We start from the raw sequence: 15,091 nt of genomic DNA, 5'->3' as shown, positions 1-15,091 counted from the left end.
CTGGACCATCATGTAAACAGAATTTCCAATGTTCGGGCAGATTGGCTAAGACGGCAGGAGATCCAGCCGGCAGAATGGGGCCTGCACCCTCAAGTATTTAGGTGGCTGACAGAGCAGCTGGGGTGTCCCCAGATAGACTTGTTTGCATATCCTCAGAATGCCAAGATTCAGAGGTTTTACTCACGTTGCCCAATGTTGGGGGCAGAAGAGACGGATAAGCTATCGGTGCCATGGCGTCCGGGTCTGCTGAATGCATTTCCTCCAGTGCCGCTGCTCTCCCGTTGCCTCAGGAAGCTGCGGGGTTTCCGGGCATCCCTGATATTGATTGAGTCTTTTTGGCCCAGAGGGCCTTGGTTTTCCGAGATCGTCGACTTGACCGTAGGTCATCCACTCAGTTTGCCAGACCATCCAGTTCTGCTGTGTCAAGGTCCGATTTACCATCCTTGCATCTAGAAAGTGTTCAGCCAACAAGATTTACCAATCGACTTGGCGTAGTTTTCTGCGCTGGACAGCAAAGCTCTCCCTGCAGCTGGACAAGTGCAGGTCGAGGGGATTACTAGGTTTTTCTTCAGGATGGCCTTGCGCTTGGTCTGAAACCCAACACGCTTAAACACCAGGCGGCGTGCTTGATCCAGATGTTGTTTCCTCATCAGCGTTTGTTCAGGTGTGGCACCCTCTTCTACGCAAGTTCTTGAGGGGGGCAGCTTTGTTGTCTCCTCTGGTCTGCCATCGTTTTCCGTCATGGGATTTGCATATTGTGTTGTGGGGTCTGCAGCTTCCGCCATTTGAACCACTTTGATCTGTATCATTGCAGATTCTGTCCTGGAAGGTGGCCTTTTTAGTAGCTGTAACATCAGCCAGGAGGGTTTCTGAATCGCAGGCTCTGTCAGTTCAGAGTAATTTGTGTATTTTCTCTAAGGACTCTGTGAGACTTATCCCGGATCCTTCGTTTATCCCTAAGGTAAAGTCTCAGTTTAATCGTGAGGCGGTCATTTAATTACCTTCTTTTTGTCCGGATGCTCGTCACCCTGCAGAGAAGGAGTGCAACCGGACGCAGGCCTTTCGTAAGTCAGATGCTCTTTTTGTGGCCTTTAAGGCTTCTAAGATGGGATGCAAGGTCTCTTCAGCCATTATTGCTCGATGGGTTCATTCATGCATTACGATGTTGTATGAAGCCCAGAAACTTTCGGTGCCTGGTCAGATTACGGCGCACTCAACTACATCGGCAGCCACTTCCACTGTGTTATCTTCACCGGCGTCCCATGAAGAGATTTGCAAGGCGGCTACTTGGTCGTCGCCTTTTACATTTTCAAGGCATTACAAGTTGGATGAACATGAAGCTGCCAGAGCAGCATTTGGTCGGAGGGTCCTGCAACAGGTCCTTCCGGGTCAGTAGCTCCAGCTTGGGTATTTTCCCTCCCGTGGTTGGTGCTGTGGTATGTCCCAAGCTTGGGTGACCTCCTACACCAGCCGAGAAAGGTACATTGGTACTCACCGTGAAGGTGTCTTCTGGCTGGTGTAGAAGAGGTCACCCAAGGCCCGCCCGGGTTGTGTTAAGCTGGAGCTGATGATCTGGTTGTAGGGGGACAGTTTTTCTGTCTTTCTCCGCATTATTGTTTGTATATTGTTGTATATTCTCTGTTGTGTTCTGTGGTTTTCATTCCGTAGCTTGAGCTGTTTTAAGCACTGAGGAGATCCGCCCACATGCACTGGGTTAAGGATCTTCAAGTATGACTACTTCCTGCCTTTTGGAGCATGTGGGGGGGATGTAATCCCAAGCTTGGGTGACCTCTTCTACACCAGCCAGAAGACACCTTCACGGTGAGTACCAATGTACCTTTTTTGCTCGAGCGTCTGTTTTATGGGTTAGGGACCTTCTTCCCATGGTTCCGCCGGAGCTCGTGGCCCTTCTTCAGGGTCTCAATAAGTTAGGCAAGGCTTCTGCCTTTATGGCCGACAGCTCCCTGGATGCCGTCCAGCTGTCTGCCCGGGCTATGGCTTCTGACATCACAGTCAGGAGACACTTATGGCTCAAAAACTGGAAAGTTGATCAGAAGTCGAGGAGCAATTTGGCCAATTCTTCCTTTAAAGGGGGTAAGCTTTTGGGGGAAGTATTGGAGCCCGTGCTAGTCGAGACTAAAGACAAGAAAAAGGCTATGCCCTCCTCCGTTCAGCAGCAGGAGCGCAGATCCTTCTCTAATGCTTCTTCTTCCTTTTCCTCCCACTCCTCAAGCAGCTTTGGGCAGAAGGGGTCTAATTTTCGTGCCCGACAGAACAAGCAGGACAAGCCTTCTTGGTCCAGACCCCAGGGCTTCTCCAGAGACCGGCCTCAAGGGAAGTTCCAGCATTCAGGCCAGTATGCGAAGTCCGGGTTCAAACGCCCCTCTCCACAATGACTCCGTGCCGGAGCCACAGGTGGGCGGCCGGCTGGCATTCTTCGCCCACCAGTGGACCCGGACGTCCACAGATGCCTGGGTTCAGCGCATAGTTTCCCAGGGTTACAGCCTGGAGTTCCTATCCCAGCCCCCGGACCGGTTCCTCTCCTCTCCGCTATCCCGCAACATACGCAAGCAGGCGCTGATGCTCAAGGCAATTCGCCACCTGCTCAACATCAGGGCAATCGAGCTGGTCCCCCCAGAGGAGGCGGGACATGGAGTTTATTCTATACTATTTTTGGTTCCAAAAAAGACCACAGAATGGAGGGCCATTTTGGACTTAAAGTTCGTCAGTCGCTTCCTCAAGGGGAGGCATTTTCGGATGGAAACCCTGAGGTCCATCCTCATGGCCCTCCAGGAAGGGGACTACTTGGCCTCCATAGACCTCAAGGAGGCCTATCTCCATGTTCCCATTCACCCTCTGGACAGGAGGTTTCTGCGGTTTGCGTATGCAGGGGTCCATTACCAGTACCGGGCGCTCCCCTTCGGTCTCTCGACTGCGCCGCGAGTGTTCACCAAGATTATGGTGGCACTCGTGGCGCACTTGAGGACCAGGGGGATACATCTTTACCCTTTTCTGGACGACCTTTTAATAAGGTCGCCATCTTGGGACAAAGGGCTTCTGGACATCAGGGAGACCCTAGCGGTCTTAGCCAGTCACAGGTTTCTAGTGAACCACAAAAAGAGTTCCCTGGTCCCCAGCAATGTGATTCAACATTTGGGGGCGATAATAGACACGTCTCGGGGGACGGTCCATCTCACCGACGAAAGGAGACAAGTTGCTTGCCACTTGCTGCAAGCTGCGGGGTCAAACTCAGGCACAAATTCTGTATCTCTCCCACTTACAGGGCCTGATGGCTTCCACGATCGGGATTGTGCCCTGGGCGCGTTTTCATTCTCGTCCTCTACAGTGGCTCCTTCTACCCCTTCAGGTACTCATCACGAGCAGGTCGAGACTCAAGGTGTCCCTGACTTCTCGCGTTCATCTGTCCCTCAGGTGGTGGATGTCCCAGGCTCTCCGCAAGGGGGTGAGTTTCCTGCCGGTTGACCGGGTCGTGGTGACGACCAACGCAAGTCTCTCAGGATGGGGAGGTCACTGCGGCCCTCAGGTGGCTCAGGGTCCGTGGTCAGACGTAGAGCGTCGCCAATCCATCAATTGGTTGGAGCTCCGGGCGATTTGGCTAGTCCTGGCTCGATTCCTTCCCGAGATTCGAGGTCGGCACGTGCTCGTGCGCAATGCGTCAGGGGGGAACAAGGTCTTGGCCCTTAATGTGCGAAGCCGAGACTCTGTTGTGCTGGGCAGAAAAGAACCTGGCCTCATTGGAGGCCGATCATATCAGCGGGGTGGACAACTCGGTGGCAGACTGGCTAAGCCGGTCTCAGCTGGATCAGGGGGAATGGATCCTGGACGATCGAGCGTTCAGGGAGATTGTCCTCCGGTTCGGGGTTCCCCTAGTCGACCTCTTTGCACTTCCAGTCAACTCCAAGGTGCCCAGATTTTTCTCCAGGTTTCCATCTCCGGGGGCAGAGGCGGTGGATGCTCTGATGTCCCCCTGGCCGCAGGGTCTGCTCTATGCTTTCCCACCCTTTGCGGTGTTATCCCGGACGGTGTGGAGGATCAGATACCAGAAAGCAGAGGTCATCCTCGTGGCTCCGCATTGGCCACGGCGGCCGTGGTTTTCGGACCTGGTCGCCCTGTCGATAGAGCCCCCTCTACCTCTGGGAACTCGAGCGCATCTTCTCCACCAGGTCCCGTCCTTCATCCAGACCCAGCGTGGCTCAATCTTCACGCTTGGAGATTGAGCGGGACTCTCTAGCGCGTTGTGGATACCCCGTTGCGGTCCAGGATACTATCTTGGCCTCGAGGCGGCCATCCACGGCTCGTATATACCAGTCCACCTGGCAAGCCTATACTCAGTGGTGTCTCGCCTCCGGGGGGGGGGGGACCCTCTGGAGGCTTCGGCGACGCAGGTCTTAGGCTTCTTGCAGATGGGTCTAGATAAGGGCCTCCGTCCCAACACTCTGCGTCGCCAGGTGTTCACTATTTCGTCTGTGCTAGGGGTTCCAGGAGTCCCTTCCATGGCTGCACATCCCCATGTACAGCGTTTCCTGAAGGGAGCAGCTGCCTTAAAGCTCCCTCCCATCCATCGTTTTCCCACGTGGGATCTCAATTTAGTTCTCGGGGGCCCTCTCAAAGGCACCATTTGAACCTTTGCACGCTGTTCCTCTACGGATTCTAACCTTGAAAGTTTTGTTCTTGATAGCCATCACGTCAGCCCGTCGGGTCTCCGATTTGGGTGCCTTGTCCGTCAGGAAGGAGCTGTGCCTGGTTTTTCCTGACTATGTGATTCTTCGCACTGACCCCACTTACCTTCCCAAGGTGAACTCCATCTTTCACAGGGCGCAGGAGCTGATGCTCCCCTCCTTTTGTCCTAATCCTTCCTCCCCAAAGGAGAGGGAATGGCACAAATTGGACGTCCATCGTGCGATCCGTTTTTACTTGAGGCGGACTAAATCTTTCAGGGTCTCTGAATCCTTTTTTGTGTCCTTTCGTGCCAGTTCTATGGGTAGGAAGGTCTCTGTCTCCTCCCTGGCACGCTGGATCTGCCAAACTATCCAGCTGGCCTACGGCGCGGCAGGAGAGACTGCGCCTGAGGGTATTACCGCTCACTCCACCCGGAGCGCAGCAGCCCTTAGCTGGCCCCCTTAGCTGATATTTGTAGAGCTGCCACTTGGGCGTCCCTTTCTACCTTCGTTAAACACTATAAGATACACGATTGGGCCTCTGCAGATGCATCCTTTGGCCGACGTATATTGCAGAGGGTGGTCCCTACTTAAGATCAGACCTTCTGGTGTGTGCCCTCCCGATTTGGGTTATAGCTTGGGTATGTCCCATGTTCCTCAGATACAATCCTCGTCTGAGGGAGAATGAATCGTTGGCACTTACCTGAATGGTCATTCTCCTCGGACGTATGGATTGTATCCGACCCACCCAATTGTGTGTCTGATCCTGTTCCCCTCTGATTGTCCTTCTTCTACTGTACCCTATATTACTCTGGGGTGGTGTTTTCCTCCTCTGTTCTGCGGTTTAATTGAGGGGGTGTTTCAGTGTTAGGCTGGGGCCAGGCATCCTTGTCAGTTGCTTCTTTGGGCACCTTGCCTTACTTTAGTTTTCTACAGTGTTTATTCTAGTTTGCCTTTTTTGGAGCTTCAAAGTGCTTTGTTAATGACTGAAGAGGCGAGGGGGTTGTCCCTCCCTCCTGCTATCAAGATCTTTTCTGATTGGCCCTGTCTCGGAGCAGTAGGTGGCGACAACCCATGTTCCTCGGATACAATCCATACATCTGAGGAGAATGACCATTCAGGTAAGTGCCAACGATTCATTTTCCTTCCAAAGTTAGAAAACACAGCTGAATTCTCCTCCTCCTAATATCAGGAAAATAGTACATGGGGAGCTCGGGTAATTGACCCGCTAAGCCTGCTCCTAACGTAGCTCTCTCTGGAAACGTGGAGCTCCTTGCTTTACAGTAAAAATGAAAATGTCCAGATGACATAGTGGATCTCGCCTGTTGCATCTTTGTCTCTCATCCGTGAAACACGCTGGGTCACCTTGAACCAGTTGCCATCCCTTGGCCTAACTTGCCGCACAGGGTTGTGGTAAAGCTAAAATGAGGAGAACTCACCTGGAAGAAAGGAAGGCTTCAGAGAGAAGGAATGGATAACTAGAACTGAGCATTGTGTCTCTCCTAGCTTGATGTTTGCTCATCGCCCCCGGTCCTGGAGAGAAATGCCTCTGAGATTTGCTGACTTTGGCGTTCTTCACCGAAACGAACTTTCAGGAACTCTCAGTGGTTTGACTCGTGTTAGGCGCTTCCAGCAGGATGATGCCCATATCTTTTGTACAATGGAGCAGGTAAGGAACAGGTGCTGGGATTGCTGTAACAACTGCATGGTTAATTTTTCTTTCTAAGAAAGGTGGGTAAAGCTAAGCTAGCACTGATAGTCTAGCATGGTCTGTGTGCTATGCAGTAGCAGAAATAATGAAAGGTGTTTGTTTGTTTTTAAATTGAGGTTTCTATCATCCTAACCCTTATTTTGTCCTTCAAACTGCAGATTGAAGAAGAAATGAAAGGCTGCCTGAATTTCTTGCAGTCTGTTTATGCCGTGTTTGGTTTTACCTTTCAACTACATCTTTCCACAAGACCCGAAAACTTCCTAGGAGAAAAGGAAATCTGGGACCAGGCGGAAAAGGTAGTTGAAGTGGTTCAATATTTCCACTCTGAGAAAGTGAAAATGTGATTGAGGCCAAATCTGTTGTTGTGTTCTGTGTCCTTGAATAAACACTTTGTGATCACTCAGTGTGGTGTTGTTGGACTAGGAATGAGGAGATTTGAGTTCAAATCCCCATTCAGCCATGGAACTCACTGGGTAGCTGGGCCAGTCACTTTTCTCTCAGCCTAACCTCTCTCACAGGGTTGTTGTGAGGAAAAACATACCCATGTACACTGCTCTGGGCTCCTTGGAGGAAGAGTGGGATATAAAAGTAAAAATAATTAAATAGTAAACAAAGCAGTACTGGCATCCGGCACCTAGATTTGAATAACTAGGTCCAAAAACAGATGAATGCTGCTTATTCCATTTCAAAATGTGTGACCTGTATCTTTGTGCTCAACAACTTCAGTGGGGCACCTTGTCATACAACCTTGATAGGAATGGAATGTTTATTTCAGTCATTAACCAGACAAAAATACAACACAGTAGATATAAGTAGTAACCTCCAGCAGTCATGATTTTGCCATTACCTTCTTACAAAACACCATTTACAATATATGGCACAGTCGACACTCATGATTTTACCAATTGCTTTCTTACACAGCTTGCAATGTGGCAAAATTTTGCCACCTTGGTGGAAACATTAATATCACTGTTGGACAAAAGGAGAAACACATAAAAGACCGATGGCCTACCTGGGAATCTAGACAAAATAGGTGACAAAAGTGCTAGCTGAATATCTCTATAAAATAAACAGTGAAGCAACATATGGTCAATTGTCTCAACCACTCCTGACTGACATCGGCATAACCTTTGAACAAAAGGAATAACGAGATCAACCTTGATAGTAACCACATTCCACAAGACTGTGTTCAAATAGGATTTTGATGCAGAGCAAGCTTTGGCATGTGAAGAACCACTCTCCCCCCGCCCCCCGGAATATTCATAAAATTAAAGCTTTCAAGTGAGATTTTAAATAAGTTATGAAGCACCTGAGTGACTAACCTGAGAACAACTGTGTTCCAAAGCTGAGAAGTGTAATTCTCAGCCTTTAGAAATTGCTTTGAATAAAGGCTGAGAATGTTGCCAGATAGGCAACCATTCAAAATATTTTTGAATCTCTAGGGTAATTGTTTGATGTCTAGGGCGCATCAGTTTGACAAACTGCTCTTCATTATGCTACAACTAAATTGTCCATTGCTCACAACTTCATGACGCCACTCTCTTTTTCCGCTTGAAAAGTCATTTTGGGAAAGGGGGGGTGAGAGTGGAGGGCAGGCAGGAAAAGGGCAAAAGAAGTGCCTGGCCTGCTGTATTCATGTCACTTCCACGCTCCAGTTCTTGCCCCCTCGTGGCGCTCTCCGAGGTTTGAATTGTTTGTGTGGAACCAGCACAAGGGGAAAGAGTTAAGCAGCCCCACTCCAGTCGCCATTTCCTGAAGAGTCTTTTCAAGCTGAAAAGAGGCCATTGGGCTATGTTGTGATATGTTTGCATGTGATTTGTAGTTTGGCCCTCTGTGACCTGGTCCTGCCCAGTTAGGATCTGTGAAAACTGTGTCTAGGACTCTGAATTCTATCAGAGATCCTTCTCCCTTCGTAGAGCCGTCCAAGGAGTCCAGTGGGAAGGAATCCAGCTGATAATTCTGTTTAATTGGCTTAAATGTGTAGACCTATTTATTCTCGGAGACAGTAGTTTGTTGGGCTTGCTTTAAAACGACAGCAATCGTGCTTATGTTGCTGGCACTTAAATTTTATTCTTTTAACTTATTCTTAGCAACTCCAAAACAGCCTGGATGACTTTGGAGAGCCCTGGAAGCTAAATCCAGGAGATGGAGCATTTTATGGTCCCAAGGTCAGCAAACTTCCATTCTTCTGCGCTGATGCTCTTGTATAAGTCCAACAGGTGAAGGATAAATGGTAAAAACCATGCTGTACTTGTGTCATCCTTTTCCTTTCCAGATTGATATTAACATCAGAGATGCTATTGGCAGATATCATCAGTGTGCTACTATCCAGCTCGATTTCCAGCTACCTATCAGATTTAATCTTACTTATGTAGGGTAAGTTCTTGTGTCCTCTCAAATATATTGATAAATATAATGGTATTTAGATGTTTGGAGCTTAGTGTAGCACTGTGGCTAAAAGACTGAGGAAGAAATTCAGAAATCCCTTGCTCAAATCTTGCCTCTTGTTGCAGACTTTCACAATCTCAGCATCCCTCATATGTAATATTGGGATAATACTGACCTACCTTCCAAGGTTGTTGTCAGGATTACAGAATAATGAATACAAAGTGCTTCAAACACTCCTAAAGCTCTATAGAAATGCTTGGTAGTAGTACAAGTCTATTAATGCAGAGTATATGGTCAGGGGACAGCATAGCAACCATTTTTATATGTGGGAAGTGGGGAGGGCAGGCAGGGAACAAAAAGGACTAAAAACCAAAGGAACGTGAGCAAAGATTGTGGGAAAGTATCTAGGGGAAGATAAAGGAGGCCTAGTTAGAGAGTTGGAAACCCTTACAAATAGGAAAGAATCGGGGAGTTACTGCAGGTATTTGCAAAGAGAGATGGTTATGATCACAGCTACAAGAGAGGGGAGATTCTTCAAGCAGATATTCTTGGAAGCGAGTGAAGGGGGGAACAACATGACTAGAAACGTTATTGGCGGGAAGCCAGTCTTGGTAGTCTTTTGCAAAAGATCATGGTGATGGTGAAGCCTGTTGTACACTATAGGAGAATGAAACCTGTTGTAATGGCACTCTTCTCTACAGTGAGAAGGAGTATTGTAGGAATTCATTACATAATGAGCCCTGAAAACAAATAATACATAATAAGATGTCCCCAAAGGGCTCACATTCTAAAATAAGAAACATAAAGTAGACACCAGCAGCAGCCACTGGAGGGATGCTGGGCTTGGGTTGGATAGGGCCACTTGCTCTCCCCCTGCTGTATATAAAAGAAACACCACTGTAAGAGGTGTCTCTTTGCTCAGTTATTGGGGAGCTAACTATCTAAAATAAAGATACCAACAGTATTGCTTGTATGAATTGCTAAACCTTCTAACTTGCTCTGTTTCACAGTAAAGATGGAGATGACAAGAAAAGGCCAGTGATCATCCATAGAGCTATTCTGGGCTCGGTGGAGAGAATGATAGCTATTCTAACAGAAAACTATGGTGGAAAATGGTGCGTAGCAGTGGTGGATGGTAACTGGAAACACTTTTGAAAGTTGCAGAGAGTAGAGATTTTCCTGTGACTGAACAACCCCATTTTGTATTGTATCAGATAACAGGGTGGAAGCTCTTTTGTATACTAAATACCTACCATTGCAGCTGTTCAGAACTTAGACTCTAGCCCTCCTGCAGTTGTTGGCCTACAACTCCCATAATCCCTGGCTGTTGGCCACTGTGGCTGGGGATTATGGGAGTTGTAGTCCAGAAACAGCTGGGGGGGCTACATTGAGCAGGCCTGACTTAGCGGCTGTAAAAGGCCTGATTTATATACCGGTATAAGCATTTGGTTTTCACCCACCCATTGGCTTTTTTAATACACTTATGTTGAAGTAGTTCTGGTGGGTTGTAGATCAGGGGTTCTCAAGCTTGAGCACCCAGATGTTGTTGGACTACAGTTCCCATCATCCCCAGCCACAATGGCCATTGTGACTGGGGTTGATGGATGTTGTAATTCAACAACATTGGGGAGCCAAGCTTTAGAACACCTGCCATAGACAACTGTGTCATCAAGTCAATTTTGTTGATGAACTTTGGTGTGAAGAAGAGTTTGGATTGATTGCATCTTGTGTTCTTCTTTTGGCCAGGCCTTTTTGGCTGTCCCCTCGGCAAGTCATGGTGGTTCCTGTCAGACCTACTTGTGAAGAATATGCACAGCAGGTGAGAGCAGCAACTCCTATAGAAAGGAAGAATTGGGGGGAAACAATCCTAAATTAATTCCGGAGATAGGATTTGTTGAGTATTCAAGTATAATAATGAACAATTGTCATCCTGCTCTTTTAAAAGTTGGCCTGGATGTTAAAATAGAGGAATGACATTGCCACATGTCATGTTTTAGTGTCTCTTAGGAATATTTTAGGTACCTGCCATGTAGACTTTGTTTGCTGTAGTGATGTGAACACACATACTTATTGGTAGAAAGGCTGTTGATATGCAGTGGTTTGCATACTTGGGGAATAATTGCCTTGAACTGACAGCCTAACTCAATTTCCTAGAGGAAAACTTGTTGAAATTCAGTAGTCCTTTAGAGTAACTCTAGAACTACAGAGTAACTTAGTATGGAAATCAGCCAGTGGGACAGACTTGCAGCCTGGTTGTTGTCATGCTTCCTTGCATATGTGCAACTTGATGTAATGATCCTGCAGACCTCAAGGACATAATTGCATGCTGTTCAGGGCGCTTCCAGAGGAAGGGGAAATTGGCAATCCATCCCTGCAAGCTTAAGTGCTTCAGAAGTGGGGTTACTACCACTACGGGAATTCATCTTTTGGCTGTGTACATGAACTTTAGGTCAGGATGTCAACCATCGTGTTTATGAATTACTGAAGTATTTATTATAGTATGATCTGTATTATCGGTCGTTGTGCGTTGTGAAAGCTTTAAGCACAGTTTCTGTTGAAAAGCGGTATATGAATTGAAAATCAAACTTTAAAAGTGTAGAATATGTGGTTTTCGCATAGAGGTTATAATGTATCAGATTGTAATTGTGGTCCCCTTCTAATGTTTATTTTTAGGTCTGCAGTGACTCTTTTGAAGCTGGATTCATGGCTGATGTTGATCTAGATCAGAGCTGTACATTAAACAAGAAAATAAGAAATGCACAACTGGCTCAGTACAATTTTATTTTTGGTATGCAATTTAATTGCTGAGTTCTGAGACTTATTTCCCAATACAGGAGGACCTCAATATCCACGGACTCTACATCCCCGGATTCGTGTATCCGTGGTTGGGTAATACACACTCAACCTCGGCCATATGCAGGGAAAAATGGGGGGAAACATGTCGACCTTGTGTATCCACTGGTTGCGGGTGGCTGGAAATGACCGTGGAGGACATTTCCAGTCTCCATTTTGTGTTTCAGAGCCTCAAAATGGCTCCATTTGTAAAGGGGGCGGGTGGGGATGGGATGGCGATTTTGGCAGCATTCCAAGGGGTACAGCACGGCTCGGGAGAGCAGCTAAGATGGTAGGCAGCTCTCCCCTGCATTCCTCCCCCCGCCTCAAAATTTGATGTTTTAGCAAGGTTTTCTGGAGGCCCAGATCGGAGGCCCGGTCTACCCGGCCTTTTCCCGGCGGGTAGACCGGGCCTCCGGCGATTGGCATGCTTTGCGGCGCGCGCGCAAAGCTTCTTCAGTATGCTACAGGACTTCCTAGCGAGAGGAGCTTTGTTCGCTAGCTCCTCTCGTTTTTTTCCAAGAGATCGGGTGAGGACTCGGGCGCGCAGGCGGGCGACAGCAGCGGCATTTGTACCTTTAGTTTCTGGCCAAATCTGCCCGCGGCGGGGGGGTGGCTGGTTTCCAGCGCCCCGTTATTCTGTTGAATACGGGCGCTGGAGGGGGCAAACAGGCGGGAGGGGTAAGTAAGCCCTCCCCGCCCTTAAAGCAATACCCCCCACCCGGACCCGAACCAGCCAGGGCCAAACCGGTCCGGCAGTTCGGCCATTCTTCAGAATGGCCGCCGGACCGGTTCGGACACACCCCTAATTCAAAACCCAGCTTAGGCACTTGCTGTAGTTATAGGAAGATGAAATAAAGCACAGAAATGCATAGGTTTGCAGAAACATTTTGTTGGGGGGGTGTTGTTTTTTATCTGCCCCCAAAATAAGTTCTGGCAAAGCTGGTTGCAGCCTTTGAAACCACTGTAGGGGTCTGATTTCAATATGTGAGACCTCCCTAGCCCTTTGCTTGGCTAGAGAGGCATTAAAGACATTCCAGCTGCTGAGAAGCTTGAACAGGCTGGCAGCACACAAGGCTTTTAGACAGATGAAGCTGTTGGTGGGAAGGGATGTGAGAAAGAGATTTGGTAGCACTACTGCAGTGGTAGTCCGCTGTTAGACTGAGAGTGGGAATGGTGGACACGTAAGGAGTGGTACGTGATTGGGGGCTGGCAAATGATTGAATAGAGAGTGGGCACAGCTGGCATTGTGTGCAAGGGCGCCTCTGTCTTTTCGCAGGTCCCCTCCTGCAATTATTCTTATAGCATGATCCTATGTGTTACTCAGAGAGATACCTGGGAGGAGAGCTGGTCTTGTGGGAGCAAGCATGAATTGCCCCCTTTGCTAAGCAGGGTTCACCCTGGTTTGCATTCGAATGAGATGAGCACTGCAAGATATTCCCCTTTTGAGTGCACTCCCAGTCACTAGAATTGGGAAGAGCACCTGCATGCTTGCATGCAGAAGGTTCCAGATTTCCTCTCTGGCATCTCCAAACTAGGGCTGAGTCTCCTGCCTATAACCTTGGAGAAGCTGCTGCCAGTCTGTGTAGACAATACTGAGTTAGATGGACCAATGGTCTGACTTGGTAGAAGGCAGCTTCCTGTGTTCCTAATAAGTGGGCATAGGACCAGAGGCGCTCTTTCCCCTGGACTTCCAGGCCAAAGTCCAGGGCTTCCACAGCCCCTGGGGCCCCCCAAATCCTCTTTGTCCTGGGTGGTGTGGTCACCCGGCGGAGCATGATGATGCTTAATTTGCAGGGGAGGGGGGCCTCCAAAGGCCTTGAGGTCCAGGCTCCAAAGTTACCTAGGTGCACCTCTGTATAGGACAGCATTCTTATATTCTTATATGCCAAGTAACATTCTGCATTGTTTTCTTGCAGTGGTTGGAGAAAAAGAAAAAGCCAGTAGTGCTGTGAATGTCCGCACAAGAGACAACAAGGTCCATGGAGAACTCTCTGTCATTTCTGCCATTGAAAAACTAAAGAAGTTGAAAGCATCACGTACTCTGCATGCAGAAGAAGAATTCTAGTGATTGGGAGGGCCCTCCAAGAGGAAGATTTGGTCTGATCCTAAACTTGCAGACTTAGAAGGAAGACTCATTGAGTCCTGAAGGACTTGCATCTTGTGTCTAGTCTGCATAGGATTTCAGCCTTGGATCAGGGCAAGAGTCTTATGCTTTTGGAACATCTGGAAAGACCCAAATAGGGCTGCTGCAGATTCTTTTGGGATAGTGTGAGGAACAAAAGGAACATGGTTAGACCCCTCTAGTGATTATAGGTAGCTGACTGTGTTTTTGTAAAACAACCTGCAAAATTCATTAGAAAGTGGATGTGTGGTAGAGCACCACCTTTCTTCTGCAATGTAAGTGAATACCTCAGAAAGTGTGTGAGTACTCTTGCTGCTGCTGCTTGCTGAGGAAAGCAAAATGCCCTCAAATCATGACTCCTTTGTGCATGTATGCCAAGGCATCTGAGCCTCATCTTCGTTGTGAATAACCTCATTTGTTTGTGTTGGGCCACCCCAACCCATACTCTTTGTCTGTCATAGATGCCTTGCTATGTTTGAATGTCTTGGCAGCAAGGTCACCCTCAGAGTGACTCCTTCTAGGAAGCTGCTAGCTCTTTTGACGAGGTCTGATTGTACATTGGCCTCCCTGAATGGCTGTGCTGTGAATGGAAAACCTCCAGATTCAGTCTTGTCACTGTGGGGCTACAGTCCACCAGGCAGTTCCACAGGAGCCACATTGAAATGGACAGGAGCCCTTGATGCTCTTGTGATGCTGTGCCTGTTCATTTCAGTGAGGCTTACATAGGGGAGCATCCTGGTGGATCATGCCTCCAACCCACCTATTTATTATAAAAAGGAAAGCTGTGACATTTGAATTGGAGCGTTTAATCAGATAATCCCACAGACAAGCTCCAGATCCAAAGTCTTTAAATCAAGTTACAGTGTAATACATGTGTTTGCCTCTTAAGAGTGAATAAAATGTCAACATGTTAGCTGAAGTATCTCAAGTCTGCTTCTTTATTTCCTTCATGTATAGACTGTCTTTTTACAATGTACTGAAGGAATCTTAAATTAAAATAACGGCATACCATCTCATATAGAGGTTCCCAACCTTGGGTCTTCAGATGGTGCTAGACTATAGCTCCCGTCATCCTCAGTCACGTGTGATTTTTTTTTTTTTAAACTTGCAATGCAACAGTATTGAGACCTGTTCAGAATCAAACATTATTATAGTTGATTAGATCAGAAAAAGAAAGACAACCATATAAAAAACAATGGCTAAGATACTCAATTACATCCTCTTACATTGAGTACTATTGGCAGCAGCTATAAATTTGTCAGCTGTCAGTGATGTGAGAATCCGGATCAGATAATAAGGGGGAAATAAAACGCTACCTGTTCATTGTCTGCTGCATTAGTCAAGCCTCATGTAAAA

At 47.8% G+C, this 15,091-nt stretch overlaps 1 protein-coding gene across 10 annotated transcripts in view; it reads left to right on the top strand.

Moving 5' to 3' along the window:
• The window catches only part of TARS3 (threonyl-tRNA synthetase 3), a 46,480-nt gene extending 31,826 nt beyond the window's left edge, over positions 1 to 14,654 (top strand). For 9 of the 10 annotated variants that reach the window (XM_053271928.1, XM_053271929.1, XM_053271927.1 and 6 more), the window contains 8 exons: positions 6,186 to 6,348; positions 6,549 to 6,686; positions 8,481 to 8,558; positions 8,666 to 8,766; positions 9,789 to 9,893; positions 10,525 to 10,597; positions 11,452 to 11,566; positions 13,530 to 14,654. In XM_053271928.1, coding sequence (XP_053127903.1) covers positions 6,186 to 6,348; positions 6,549 to 6,686; positions 8,481 to 8,558; positions 8,666 to 8,766; positions 9,789 to 9,893; positions 10,525 to 10,597; positions 11,452 to 11,566; positions 13,530 to 13,678 — 922 coding nt within the window. In that variant the 3' untranslated portion in view covers positions 13,679 to 14,654. Of the gene's footprint in view, positions 1 to 6,185; positions 6,349 to 6,548; positions 6,687 to 8,480; positions 8,559 to 8,665; positions 8,767 to 9,788; positions 9,894 to 10,524; positions 10,598 to 11,451; positions 11,567 to 13,529 lie in introns of those variants that run through there. The other variant, XR_008311389.1, reaches the window with a different exon arrangement.
• The last annotated feature ends 437 nt before the right edge of the window (positions 14,655 to 15,091 follow it).

Source organism: Hemicordylus capensis, chromosome 10 (assembly GCF_027244095.1).
Source record: "Hemicordylus capensis ecotype Gifberg chromosome 10, rHemCap1.1.pri, whole genome shotgun sequence".
NCBI lineage: Eukaryota > Metazoa > Chordata > Lepidosauria > Squamata > Cordylidae > Hemicordylus > Hemicordylus capensis.
Note: the sequence above shows the minus strand (reverse complement) of the source record. Positions and strands in the feature narration are given on the sequence as shown.